This window comes from Ursus arctos, unplaced genomic scaffold (assembly GCF_023065955.2).
Source record: "Ursus arctos isolate Adak ecotype North America unplaced genomic scaffold, UrsArc2.0 scaffold_21, whole genome shotgun sequence".
Taxonomy (NCBI): Eukaryota; Metazoa; Chordata; class Mammalia; order Carnivora; family Ursidae; genus Ursus; species Ursus arctos.
This window is the reverse complement of record NW_026622886.1, coordinates 29,122,564-29,137,925: the sequence shown is the minus strand read 5'-3', so window position 1 is coordinate 29,137,925 and position 15,362 is coordinate 29,122,564. Positions and strand designations below refer to the sequence as shown.

The 15,362-nt window shown below is 34.9% G+C and overlaps 1 protein-coding gene across 10 annotated transcripts in view; it reads left to right on the top strand.

The window, feature by feature from the left end:
- Positions 1-15,362, top strand: part of METTL25 (methyltransferase like 25) — a 137,405-nt gene that overhangs the window by 13,259 nt on the left and 108,784 nt on the right. For all 10 annotated transcript variants that reach the window (XR_008960785.1, XR_003316607.4, XR_003316606.4 and 7 more), the window contains 2 exons: positions 9,495-9,659; positions 10,578-10,684. Coding sequence is in view for 3 of the 10 variants with exons in the window: in XM_026499951.4 (XP_026355736.2) it covers positions 9,495-9,659; positions 10,578-10,684 (272 nt within the window). In the remaining 7 variants the exon portion in view is untranslated. The remainder of the gene's footprint in view (positions 1-9,494; positions 9,660-10,577; positions 10,685-15,362) is intronic.

Sequence of the window (15,362 nt, the reverse complement as noted above, 5' to 3'; positions counted from 1 at the left end):
GGGAGAGAGAGAATTTTAAACAGGCTCCATGGAGCCCAATGTAGGGCTCGATCTTAAAACCCTGAGATCATGACCTGAGTGGAAATCAATAATTGGGCACTTAACTGAGCCACCCACATGCCCCAAATTACTTCTACTTCTGTCAGTTCTTTTCAGTCTTCCTTGCCATCCCCATCCCACCCTGTTCACTTAGTATGTGCATTTTCACTAGAAGGTGCATTTGGCTTAAGTTCACTTACTTATTTTTTTGGTCAAAAAATAAAATATGTGGTTCATTCTCCTGGATCAGGTGGTTGTTGTATCACTTGAGAGGTCTCTGGGATTGTGCAAACAAACAATTTTGCCTTTTTCATTAGAGATTTAAATTTAGATTGTGTAAATTTATTTAAAACCATTTATTATTATTAACACATATTTGTCAAATGGAACAGACTGACCGATATGTTTTGGTACCTTAAATTATTTATTTGTTTTGCTTAGATGGACATTATCTAAAAAAGCTAGCCTAGAAACTTCGACCATCAACACTGAGGTTCTGCTTAATAATAAAAATACTGGAGACGAAAGGGTTATCTTTTCAAAGTTAGATTAACTATATAAAATTTATGTTAAGAATTAATTGCTCTTGGGGAGCCTAGGTGGCTCAGTTAGTTGGGTATATGCCTTTGGCTTGGGTCATGATCCCAGGCTCCTGGGATTGAGGCCTGCCTTGGGCTCCCTGATTAGCGGAGAGCCTGCTTCTCCCTCTCCCTCTGCTGTTCCCCCTGCTTGTGCTCTCTCGCTCTCTCTCTGTCAAATAAATAAATAAAATCTTAAAAAAAAAAAAAAGAATTAAGAGCTCTCTACCAATAGGAAAGAAAGAATAATCCTAGATTGTTTTGGTAGTCACTACTTTGTTTTCATGTTTTGAACATTTAAAATGATCTCTAGAAGCCAGAGGAAAAATATTTGGTTGAATTGCATGTTATAATATTAACATTTGGCAATATACAAGGTGAAAAGATAGTAAAATACAGTGATTTTTAATCTTTCAGGTCACAAATCCCATAAAAAGCCTGTGTTAAATGAATGCTATAGAACCCCTTCCTCAAAAAAAGTATGGTATCTATGTTCATAAATAGACACAAAACTACATACAGCTTTACGTGAGTCATAGGCTTCTTTAACTCTTATACCTCAAGGTAAGAATCACTGGTTCAAAGTGTTATTAGTATTACAGAGTTCTTTGAATTCTTCTTGATTTAGACCAACACTCATGCTCATTCTTCATTTTTTCTTGTAATTTTTTGTTCCTTATTATGAGCTATTTATATATTTGCATTCATTTAACTAATCTTTTTTTTTTTTTTTTTTGGTTTGTATAGTCTTGTCTTTATTCCTTTTTTAAAAAAGTTTTTTTCCTTTCTTTCAGTTTTTGTTTAAATTATAGTTAGTTAACATTCAGTGTAATGTTATTTCAGGTGTATAATATAGTGATTCAACATTTCCATACAGCACCTGGTGCTCATCACAAGTGCCCTCTTAATCCCTATCACCTATTTCACCCATCCCCCCCATAACCGTCAGTTTGTTCTCTGTAGTCTGTTTCTTGGTTTGGCTCTCTCTCTCTCTCTCTTTTTTCCCCCTTTGCTCATTTATTTTATTTATTAAATTCCACATGCGAGTGAAATCATATGGTATTTGTCTTTCTCTGACTGACTTGTTTCGCTTAGCATGATACTCTCTAGCTCTATCCATGTTGTGGCAAATGGCAAGATTCCATTCTTTTTGATGGCTGAATAATATTCCATGGCATGTATACACCACATCTTCTTTGTCTGTTTGTCAGTTGATGGACACTTGGGCTGTTTCCATAATTTGGCTATTATAGATAATATCAAGTGCTGAGAACTGTCCCTCCTCTTGTTAAGGGAAGCTCTATTTCTGATGCAGCTATAGATTATCAGACTGGTGTCTTTGGGCAACACCCATGACAGTTACTGAATCTCAATTCTTCCTTCTTAATTATTGAGACCAAAATGGCAATTTTTAAAGTTTAGGTTGGCATTTTATTTATACTGTTTGCAGCCACCTTGAATAATGACCCCTAAGGAATAAAATTGATTTGATTTTATTAATTATATGCATCATTACAAAAATTAAATAAAGAATAAGATCTGCTAGAAGTATGGTAAGAACTAGATAGACAAAAGTGTGTATTTAATGCAAATTCCTTTTGCATGTTCCTTCTGCTTGGCAAATGATTATAACTAAATTCAGTTAAGAGTAGACTAGACACATCTATTTTGTATTAATATTGAAATGTAAGTAATAGAGTTTAGCTAACAATAATAGCATATGAAAGCTGAAGTTAATGAAATACATAACGAAAAAAAAGTACAATTTTGAGACAGAGTTGTGATTTAGTTTTACTCTCTCAAAATGCCCTATTAGTAATTAGTTATGCTTATAATTACAGTTTACCTGGGACAAAAGTTCTTTGTGTCCTGCCCCAAACAATAAATAAACTGAAAAGTCTTTATTTTTGAAAGCTTGAAAATCTAGGTGCAAGTCAATGTAGAGAATAAAAATACTTGTCTTCTCTGTAAGAGATCAGTGGTAGTGTTAGTTACTCAGGTACTGGCATTGTTGAAGCACTGGGGGTGGTAGAGCCAATAGTGGTGTTTAGAAGTGACAGTCAAAATAGGACATCTCATTTCCTATTTCCTAGGAACAAGGGAATAACAGATGGGTTTCAAAGCACTTATTGGTTGATTTTTAAGGTATCCTTTACAATTATAATATCAGTTTTTAAAGTTTTGCAATCTGGAATTAATTTTGTATTTTGGTAATAAAATCATATTTGATTTATTAAATTTAAAATTTATTCTTAAGAAAATATTTACAAATATTTTAATTTACTCTTAAATGCTTCTAATTTTAAATGGAGTTTGAAGTTGTTGGGTTTCTAGTAATCTATCTCTTGGTTTTGGTTATTTTCTGAAAACAGACTTTTGATAATAGAAAATTAAACTGTAGTAAAACTTGAAACTCTACGTGAGGTCTTTAAGGCATAGTGAAGCTTGTAACCTATTAAATTTCACATTAAATCCTGTGAGAAATATCATTAGTATTAGAATTCTCTCCTATTCCTTTAAAAGCTTATGCTACAACAGTGGTGCCTAGTGCTAACCACCGGTCTCCCAGCATCGAGCAATTCTGGCTGTCATCCTACTTAGAATGTAGAACCCAGGGTTGGCTCTTGGACTCCTATGTCATGTCTCAAGTTACAGCTTACCTGTCCCTAGTTGTGCCTTCATTCTAATGATGAAGGTCTTACACCCAAGTACCAGACCCTAAACCTCCTTTCTCCCAGCAGGTTCATTTAGGAACTGGGTGTATGCATTGATCTTTCTTTTGGGTTCTTCCATAGTAGCCTATATGGTATTCTGGGTTTAAATATTTGAGTGTTTTCAACCTTCTATTCTGACAAAGCCCTAAGTATACACAGTTTGGATTCATGCTTTGGGGGTTGCCTACTATGTTCTAGGCTCCGTATTAAGATGATATGTATGTGTGTGTGTATGCATGCACGTGTGCACATCTGCATGCACTTACATTAAATACTTGTATACATATTCATGTATATGTGTGTGAGTGTTCTTTAACAACATTATAAAATATGTATTTTCCTCCCATTTTATAGATCAAGTCTTAGAGCAGATAAATAAATTAGTCATGGCTACACAGGTATAGACGGTCTGAGAATCACAATTCAAACCTAGTTCTTGCTCATTCATTTACTCATTTACTCATCAGATACTTTAAGTGCCAGGCATTATTCTAGATTCTGAGGAATCAGTAATGAATAAAAATCCATGTCCTCTTGGATCTTACTTGCTATGTCAGATGGTGATAAGTGCTGTGAAAAAAAATTAATAAAAAAGATCAGAGAGGGTAAGGATTGAATGGGGTTGCAGTTTTAAACAGAATTATCAGAGAAATTTTCACTGAAATAGTGACATTTGAGCACAGACCTAAAGGAAGTGAGAGTGAGCTATGAAAATACCTGAGAGAAGATGGTCTCGGACAGAGTTAAAAACAAGCACAGAGGCCTGAGTAAGCACATCTCTGTGGGATCTCAGCAGAAATCTAACTGGGAATTTCTGTGCCCTCTAGAATCCATATTGGACACTTACTGTCTGTGTGCTTTGTAAATGGTTAAGACACATATCCCATAAATGGATCTCAAATTACACCTTGGAATTGTTTATTTTTTAATCAGGTTTACTTTTTATTTACCAAATCACTTTCTAAATTGCTGTTTCTTTGTATGATATTTTTATTTTCCTTCAAATTAAGCTATGAAAATGGTCTGTTATAGCTAAAATATGTAGTTAGATTTTCCTATTTTTATATTTAATTTTATTTTTAGTTTTATAAGTAATTAAATGTGAAAATGCTTTTGAAATGGTTACATGTACTTTATACATACAATATGATGTTAATATTGGCACAGTAAGAACATGCATGTCAATTGTTTGTTAATTTTACTTTATTTTTTTCTAAGAGCATGGTTTATGTGTTGAAATGACATATTGTTTCATTTCACATGCAGCCTGAAATTACTCTGAAGTAGCATACGCAAAAAGTTTCCTAGCATGTAATTGGATGATAGAAATTATTTTTTTTAAAAACAGCAGTATATATATTATTTTCTTCCTTACACAAGTGATAAGATTATAGAGATATCAAACATTCATAAAATTTAATGCATCCTATCTAGAATTTTCAAGTTCAGCAAGACAGACTTTACCTTTTGGTTGAAGTCTACTAAACAAGTATAAAAGATTAAAGCCTAAGTCATTCGTTGTGGAAGTCTCAGCCTTAAAATGTTCAATTAAATGTCCATTGAAAATAAGTAAATTTCCATTTTAGAAAAATGTTCAATTCAACTTAGCCAACACTTATGAGCACTTATTGTGCTTATGGGAGTTTATTGATAAGAAAAAAAAAATCTGTGAGGCTATTGCAGTAGCACTGGTGAGAGTAATAGAGTTTGAACTCAGGCAGTGATAGTGGGGCACGGGAAAGGTGGGTGGTTAGTTCCACACTGAAAGACATTTTTTACATTAAGATTGATGGGTGGCTGGATATGTGGATTGAGGGCACAGGGAGCATTTAAGATAACGTAAAGACTTAGCTTCAGCACTGAGCAAGTAAGGACATTATTAAACAAGATAGGAAATAGGAAAGGTTTGGAGAGCATGAGAATGTGCATTTCAGTTTTGAACCTTTTGAATTAGAGGCATCTGTAGGATATTCATGTAGAAATGAATATAAAACATTTTCATGTCCCTCGAAGACTATTATTAAGAGGGAACTGTTGATTTTTCTTGAAATTCTGGGCCATGGGACAGTTCGAGGCTATTTGATAGCAGTAGTAACCTTTGTCCTAACTCCTGTAACACAGTTAAACCTCAAAATTTAGCACATAATTATGTTTTGTCTTGTATCATATTCTGAATGTTCTAAATCTCTCGTCTCACCTTATGATTATACACATTAGGGTGAGATGAGATTTTATTCTAACAGGCTCAGCAGTGCTATTGAAGTCCTCCAACTGGCTTCAGTGATCACTACCATCACAGAAACAAATCCTAAGATGGAATTTGTTTCTCCTAGTATAGCTGGTGATGCTGCAGTAGTGAGTATATTAAAGAATTGCTTTCATTCATCCATTCATTCCCTACTAACTGAGTGCCTGCTGTATGAAGGTATTGTTGCTTTAAAACTGGACATGAAGCAGTTGGCTTGCTTTATTTCTAGAAATAGATACTACAACAAAATCTCATTATAAAGTCTTTTTATTTCCTTTTCAGAGACATCAGTTGATCTATGTGTAAAAATTACTTTTTAAATTTCTCAAAACCTTAAAATCACTTCCGGTAGAGCAGGAGGTTTTGAGAGAAATAAAGTGAAGGAATTAAGAACATGAGCAAAGTGAATATGAACCATTAAGATATTACCATGGTATGGATCTCTGCCAGAGGGAGTTCTTGCTAGACCTGATTCTGACAGTCATATACTTGCCTAGCGGTTTTAACTGGTGTCTTTCCTGTTTTCATTTGTAGCCCATTGAACTTACTGCTATAGCATGCTAATAATCAAATTTGGGAATTACAAGCAAGGGCTGAATACTGCCTTGGTTCACATGCCTTGCCATTTGGTGTCTGTGCAAACGTGGCTAACATGTAGCCTCTCTAAGTTTTGATTTCTTCCTCTGGAAATCGAGATAAGAGCACTATGTAATCACCTCATAAGACTGTTCCATTACATGTAAACTGTTGAGCACGGTGCCTGGCACATAGCATATGTGCAATAAATATTAATTATCATTTCAATGAGTTATTATGAATCCTAGCAGTACTCTGTCTTCCTTAAAGCACTAGAGAACATTCAAATAAAATAACACACTTATTTTTGAAACTTTTTAAAATGTAAATATGTAAACTATGTAAAATGTAAATATATTGATTGATTGTTTCTATTTTATTTTTAGTTTTGAGGTGTTATTATTCATTTCTCTACCTTGAGATTTTCATAATCAATATGTGTATATATAACTCTTCTATCTTTTCTTATACGTTGATCTCTGCTGTTAAAAAAAAAGATACCTAAAGATATCCTGATTTCATATTTACAGAAAATAGCTTCTCCCCTGCCTCTTTGCTCCCCTTGTTTTCATGCCCAATTAACCTATATTACAAGAAACGTCTGTGGAATAGGGATCTAGGGTGTACAAAAAAATAAGAGTAAATAAAGACAAAGCATGCAATCAAGCTGAACAGGTACTTCCAGTAGGGGGAGATATTTACAAAATAATCAAGCCACTTAATATGCCGGTGCAGTGGCAACAAATTTATAAACAAAGCTTTCCCTGTGTAAAAATTCCAGCTAATTAATAATTAAGTAAATATTGGTTGAGTAACACTGTGGTTTCTGTCTTGCCAGTTGCGGAACCCAAACTCCTTCTACAAGTACCTAGAGAAGCACTATGAGGACTACATACACTGTCACCATTGCCATATAACTTCTTACATACTGTTTCCGAGTGGAAGTAAAGATAAGAACATGATGTGCCTCTCTCTCTCTCTCTCTTTCTGAATCTTTAAAAATTGCTAGTGGAAGTTACAGGCTGGATCACTTTAAAACAAAGAAAGTACAGAAGCTGTATTTCTGTAATTCAGAAAGATTTTTTTCACAGGTCCTAGACTATCTGAATAAATTGGTATAGCCCTAAATGACATAAACTAATGGACTGAATCAGAACACTATCTTTTTTTTTAAAAAAAAAGCAAGCATTTTTAAAAAGATAATAGCTTTGTAATTTAGATCTCCAGATTTCTGAAATTTCTGCTGAGGCCTATAATTAAAAGCGAATTAACAACATTTAGATCAAGTTGGATTTGGATTTTTTCAAGTATTTCAAGTAGGTTAGTTAAGTTGATTTGAACATTTACTTGTCCAACAGAAACATCACATTTCTTTCTGTTGGCAACATTGTCCAATAACTGACTACTATAACAGTCCCTCTGCACTTTGAGATTTAATACTCTTATTCTATCACACTCTAAGAAATTGCTGCCCTGGAACTTGGGGATGTTGAGACTGCCCTTAAACCTGAGAGTCTCACTTAATAGTTGACTGAGTTTTCCCCTCTGTATCATGCCTAAATATTTTGATGTGGATTTTATTACTTTTGGCTGCGTTAGTAAATTCAGTTTGTAAAATATCCAAAGAACTTTATAATACACAAAATATATCTTAAATAAATTCACTGTAGTAATTTTGTAGCTTTAATTTCTATTTAGTTGATTCAGAAATGGAAGTTACAGGTCTCTGCCAATTTTATGCTTATTAATTAACATGGTAAACATTACCACCAACAACTTAACAGATATTAGCTTTAAAAAGATACTGTGTTAAATATACCAGACTTCATCAATTTTCCTCTTTTAATTTTGCTAGAAGCATCATTATTTTTTGTGTTTAAATGAATTTTTATAATTTTATAACTAACTATGGAGGGTTAGCTATGCTAGAATAGACTTCATAGTGTATAGTTTGGTTTCTCTGATAGAACCAAAGTTGTTTCCTGGATTGTACCATTCTTTCATAAGGTGAGTATTTTAAATACTTTGTTTAAACACTGGATATGTGGGGCTTTTTAATTATTAAAAGTAACATTCAATGAGTGAACTTAATTAGACTGATCCGTCCAAAGAGTTCATTTGAACCACTACAGACACATTGGAATACCCTTTTTGTAAGCTTCCTAAATAAGTATATAAAAATAGCCATAGAAAACTGAAATTGAGCAAATAAAAAGCATCTCTATCAGTGTACATATGTGTTTCCATCTATTCCATTAGAATAGGTGAGAGAATGCTGCAGTAATAAGCCTAAAACCTCAGTGACTAAAAAGAATGATGGTTACTTTCCTAAATGTTGCCACCCACAGTAGGTTGACAGCAGTGATGTCCACGTCATAGTCACTCAAGGACTCAAGTTCCATCTTGACACATATTTCAGTTATTGCAGACTCAAGGACTCAAGTTCCATCTTGACACATATTTCAGTTATTGCAGTTCTGGAAAAAGAAAGCATAGTGAATCCTCCAGTTCTCTTAAAACTTCTGTCTGAAAATGGCATAGTTCACTTTGGTGAGATGTGTCCACACCAGAGTTCAACAGGATACATGATCCTCACATAGAGAGAGGTACTGGATGTTTGCAGTATGACAGTTGACCGTATTCTTCTTAATGAGTGAGCATTTGAAAATCATCAATAGTTCCTATAGTAAACGTATAGAATATATGGCTTAAAACTGACCAGGGAAAGAAAATGAACTTTTTTCACCTGATTTTAACATGACAAGTTTAAAAACTCATACTGACAGTGCATTGAACACACACACACACACGCACACGCAAAATTTCTCCATGGTCCAAATGATGCGGGGACTCTTTCACAGTAACATTTATACCACTGGGGACACTGCCATTGTTCCACACGTAGGTGGTGTGCGCAGGGAATAACAGTGTAGAGCAGGCTGATCGCCTTTAAATTCACAGTTGTAGGTCAGCCAGGACCTTTCATAAATTTAATGACCACATTATAGTGTAGCGGATTTTAAGCTTTTTTTTGTTGTTGTTGCTGCCTTTTTTTTTTTTTTGGCTTTTAGAAGGATAAAAAAGGCCAAATTTTAATTTGGAATTTAAATATATAATTGTGTACACTATTAAGAGAAAACTGGATGCTACAAATAACTAATAGCTGAAATAACAAATACAGTGGAACCATTAGAGATATTATCAAAATTCACACCAAAATGAAAATATTGTCATTTGTTGTAAAGATCCAGTGTTTTTCATTTATTTTTTTTAAATCTCACACAAATTGGCATTAACTACTTATTGCTAACATTTCTCTTTTTATCCTGATCTTTTTAGGTATTACTAATTTTCCCAAAATATTTTGTGAAACTTCCCAGAAGCTGGTGAGTGTGGAAGCCTTTGTTCTGGCAGTGAGATATTATTCTGTACAAAACTTGGGAATATGTACTCCTTTTGAACAGTTGCTTACAGTCCTTCGAGGAAATAAAAAACAGAGAACTGGTAAGTGTGTATGTATTTTTTTTAGTACTAGAAGCGATATACTGTCCATTTATGTTCATATATTTTTTCTAACAAGTTCTTAATTTATTGTTCTATTAGTGCTCTTCTATCGTGAGCACTGGTAGACTGGCTTATACTTAGATGAGTAGGTTTTCTTATGCATCATGTTATACAGAACAACTAGTTACAGATCTCCATGTTTTTTTTTCCTACATTATAGTCCAGTTATCAGTCTTTTCTCTTATAATTGTTTTTTGTGTCAAGAAACATTTTTATTTTTTTATTTTGTTTTTAAGATTTTATTTATTTATTTGAGAGAGAGAGAGAGCAAGAGAGAGCATGAGCAGGGGCAGGGAGAAGGAGAAGCAGGCTTCCCACGGATTAGGGAGCCCGATGTGGGGCTCAGTTCCAGGACTCCAGGATCATGACCCGAGCCAAAGGCAGACGCTTAGCCAAGTGAGCCACCCAGGCGCCTCTCAAGGAACATTTTTTTCTTTTAAGTAATGTTCTATGGGTCTTCTTATTTATGTTCTTAATTCAAATTTTGATTCATAGCAGCTAAACTAATAGAGATCTATCATGCAGACACAGTGGAATCTCTATATTATTTTCATACGTAATTACAGAAAACATGAACATTAATGGATGATTTTTTTTTTAAAGATTTTATTTATTTATTTGACAGAGAGAGAGACAGCCAGTGAGAGAGGGAACACAAGCAGGGGGAGTGGGAGAGGAAGAAGCAGGCTCCTAGTGGAGGAGCCTGATGTGGGGCTCAATCCCAAACCGCTGGAATCACTCCCTGAGCCGAAGGCAGATGCTTAACGACTGTGCCACCTAGGCGCCCCAACGGATGATTTTTTATTACATTTTGTTTCTTTAATAGCAGTACTTTAATTTTATTTTATTTTTGTTCAGATGAAAATGTGAAACCAGACGAATTTATGAATTTGAAAAAATCTCATGAAGTTCAGGCTATGTCAGAGCTTATCAGCAGTATTGCTGATTACTATGGAATAAAGCAGGTAAGAGAATTTCTTTGTATTTTCAGGTGTTAAAATTAGTGCCTTTTTTTTTTCTTGGTATCATTTACATCTTATATGTGATCACTGTCCAGCCTTTAAATGTCATTAAATAATAACTGATGTTAGTTATGTCAGACACTTTTTTTTTTTTAAGATTTTATTTATTTATTTGACAGGGAGACAGCCAGTGAGAGAGGGAACACAAGCAGGGGGAGTGGGAGAGGAAGAAGCAGGCTCCCAGCAGAGCAGAAAGCCCAATGCGGGGCTTGATCCCAGGACTCTGGGATCACACCCTGAGCCAAAGGCAGACGCTTAACAACTAAGCCACCCAGGCGCCCCATGTCAGACACTTTAAATATGTGCTCTCATTTCCCAATACAGTGTGATTATAGCAAATTTATGCTAAAAATAAGATATGACTATTCATGTTTTGCCACAAATTTTACTCTTTTAAATTATCTTCAATAAGTTTCCAATTTGAGGCAGCATTATGATAATGACATTCTGCAAAATTGTTTGCCACTGGGTGTTCTCAGAACCTGGGTTACCAAGCTGTGGTCATTATAGTAACGCAAAGAAACTATGTTTTAGGACTCGGATTCTTTCACAGTGTCAGAATCACAGTGCATTCCTGTTGTGAAAAGTAACTTTTGTGAAACAGTAATGTCTGAAACAGATATTAAAATAAAATCAAATATTGCCTATATTGACCTATAAAAACAGTGAGTTATTTTTCTTATCCCTAGCTTGTAAAAATAGTAAATTATTTTTCTTATCTCAGAAGAGCATCTGTGGGGGTAGTCAGAATCTTCCATCCTTCAATTTCTGTTAGGCGTTAAAATCTTCTCCATAGATTCTCCCAGACTTGTAGAGAGTTTGAGGATGATTAGAAAACTATCACAGTTTGGCCTAGGCATGCAGAGCCGCTTGTGGCAGCATAGATCTCTAGGTTAGGGGCTAGGGGCAAGAGCTAAGCCAGTAATTTTCAACCTTTTCTTTAGCATATCATACCTAGCAGTACCTACCTGAATCAGTAACAGGCTTACCATGACAGTGATACTCAGCTGGAGTAAAAGGGGCAATTACACAGTAAAATTTAAACTGCCATATATTAGATGGATGGACATTAGAAACATAAAATTGAGTAGAAAACGAAACAGTTTAAAGAAGATTACATATTTTATGGTACCATTTTTTTTAAAGCTTTTAAGCAAAATAATGGTGTCTTCTTAATGCAAAAAATGCATGTGAAACAGCTATTAAAGAAGCAAGGGCATCATAATTTGAGAAGAGTTATTACTTTTGGTTGAGGAAGCAGCGAGATGAGATATGGAAGGAAAACAGTTATGTGCAGTGGAAATACTCATATTTTCGTTCGTAGGATGGCTGGTAGGTTCATTGTTATAGCAGATAACTGTTGGATGCCTAACCCAAATTTTCTCAGACATTTCGTGGTGTGCCAGCCTGCCTTCTACCTGGCAATGTCTGCATTTTTCCCCATGGGTTTTCTCTAGCTGCCAAAGCAAAGCACTACTTGTATACAGGTTCTGGGAATTAGTTCTTCCCCTTGAACAGCCTTGAATTAATGAATGATGAAAGTTGATATACAAATACATCAACTTCTCGACATTTCAGGTGGGATGATTCTGAGGTATGTGTTGTACACTAGCTCCTAAAGTGGTGCCTTTCTTAATAGCACACCTTTGATTGGGCTGCCTTCCTTTTTCTTTTTCAGTTCTCTGCTTCCCTCCCAAATAATTTGCTTATACTTAAATTTTTGTTGTAGAATCTGCTCTGTGATAACCGAAACTAAGATAAGTGCTATTTATTGTTGTGCTTCCTAACTTTACACTTAGACTACTTTTATTCTTATTTTACATAATAACTTTAAATTCATACAGCAGATTATTTTTTTTCCTAAAGTACAGAGAAAAAAATTTTGAAATACTTTAATGTATCATGTTAGACCTGCTTTCAGGGGACTTTATTATAACACTGAGGCCTGTTCTTAGGAAATGAAATAACCTGAATTAAAGATTTACAGTCTTTCTCTTGAAATCACTTTATAGCAGTATGTGATTCTCACAGTAGTAAAGTTTAAGATCTATTACGTTTGTACAGCTTTTACTTTTAAAATGCAGATTTAATAAATACAGACTTCAGGCAGATAGATGGAAACCCAGATTCTGAAATATCTAACTTTACTAGTGACCATAGACACCAGAGAAGAAAACAAAACAATTCATTTTTGCCTCAGCCACATTGCTTCCTACATGCCAAAAGCCTTGCCTCTCTCACTCACATTACCAAGGCTTCCTAATTTTTATTTCCAAAATATGTTCATTCATTCATACCTGCATGCATGCATCCATTTAACAGATATTTCATTAGCTCCTACCATGTGCCATGCACTGTTACAGATAGATACTGAGGATGCAATAGTGAACAAAACTAATGACAGATATCCTTGCCCCATGGCATTTATATTCTAATGGGAGAGATAGATAATAAAGTGATTATAAATTTTTTTGTATATGTTGATATACTTTAAAGAGAAAAATAAATAAAAAGCAAAGGAAGTCACTAATTCAGAGATGGAAGATTAACATTTTTGGTTAGGAAGAGAGGAACAAGTAAGAACTCTTTTTAAACTCATTAGAATTCAGGCCTCCTCAGGAAGAAAGAGAGTTACCTATTAGAATACCTGGACAAAAAACTTTTCAGATAGAGGGGATAACATGCTCAGTGGCCTTAGAGTAGGAATATGTTTGGTGTGTTCTTGAAACAACCTGAAAACCAGATCAGCTCCAGTGGAGAGAGCAAGCGCAAAGTAGTAGGAGCTGGGTTTCGAGCAGTAGAGGGCAGGTCATAAAGTTGTAGAGTCTTAGAGGCCACTGTGATATTTTGGGCTTTTACCCTGAGTGAGATGAGAAACCTTTGGACACTGGATCACTCTGGTTGCTATGTTGAGGGCTCTTACAAAGCAGATATTTTCACTGTCTTTGCCCTTTTTACCATACTTTTTGTGAACATTCAAGCTGGTTCTTTTCAGAAATTGGCTCCTATGGGAACATGTGAAGAGTTTTCAGAGTTAAGGCATAAATCCCAATAACAAAGGAGGTTAGTGAACAAGAGATAAGATTAAAGAGTTGAGAGATTTTTGCTAAGAGGAGTGGCAGGATCAGACTTGGTTTAGCTTCTTGAGTATCGCCTTGAGGGAAAGGAGCAGGGAGACTCTTGAGGAGCCTGTTGCAGTAAGGCAGGGTTAGGGTGCCCTTGCTAAGGTTCTGGATTTGCTCACATTTCACATGGAGGGTATGAGAGAAAGAAAGGAGTTGTCATTTCCACCTGGAATTGAGTATGGAGATATCATTAACTATGATGGAGAATATTATGGGAAGGGCAGGTTTTACAGAGAATATCAAGAACTTAGTTTTAAAGACATTAAATTTGAGATTCTTTTTAGATATTCAAGTGGAAATGTTTAGTACACTGTTGGTTATATGAGGTTGAAGTTCATGGGAGAATTTCATACTAGAATTATAAATTTGAAAGTCATTAGCCTAGAATGGTAATTAGATTTCTAGGTCACACAACAAAATATAACTCTTCTAGATGCTGAACTCTAGGAAACAAACTGAGGGTTGCTGGAGGCCGGGGGGAGGGATAATTGGGAGATGGGCAGTAAGAAGGGCACTTGATGTCATGACCACTGGGTATTATATGTAACTGATGAATCACTAAATTCTACCTCTGAAACTAATAAAAAAAAAAGATACTATGAACCTCCTTACTTAAAAACAAAACAAAACAAAAAAGATGTAACTGTGTGAAGGGGTGGCTATGTTAATTAGCTTGCTGTAGTAATCATTTCACTATGTATATCAAAACATCATATTGTATACCTTAAATACAATTTTTATTCAAAAAAAGCAGACTCAAAAAAACATATAACTCTTCTATATGAAGTGTATTACTGTACTAATAGTCTTAAGAAATGTCACCACTATGTGTAACAATGTTTCTGTGGGAGATTCTTCTAAACAGAATTAGGAGACTAGGAAGATACCTCCCACCAGGCATTGGACTAGAAAATCCTTCATTTTCAAACCCATAAAATGATCAGGAAGGAAAAGACTGCTGTGAGTGAGGGATAGGAGATCAGGATGGTGAAGATTTTGCTATTCAGACCAGATAGTTTCAAGGCAAAAAGTTGTATGCCTTATGTTACTTAATTGCATAGAGGCTTTCATTGTATTGCTGACACTACATATGCTACTAAAAGACCAATTTGGAGGGGGATAAAATTCAACTTGGATTAATAAAATAGGAGTATAAGTCAACTGACAGATTTCCTAGGAAAATTCGCCCGTTATTGAAAAGGTTTTTAGATATATTGTGAAGGCATGATTCTTAGAGTTTCCACAGCCATTGTACAACCAGAGAAATTACAAATAAGATGCACCAAAGGCTGTATGTAGTTGAGCCTCTTAACAGTTCAGCCATTGTACTGACAGATTTCTTAAGTGAGGTGAATTTTCTTCATTGTTCAAAACTTGATGTCCTGTTACTTGCAGCCAGAATATTCTTGATTCACAAGTGGAATTGCCACAAACAGATACAGGAACAAACTCAGTTACCTCTTGGTAAGAAGACATTTACATTGGTAGGAACAAAT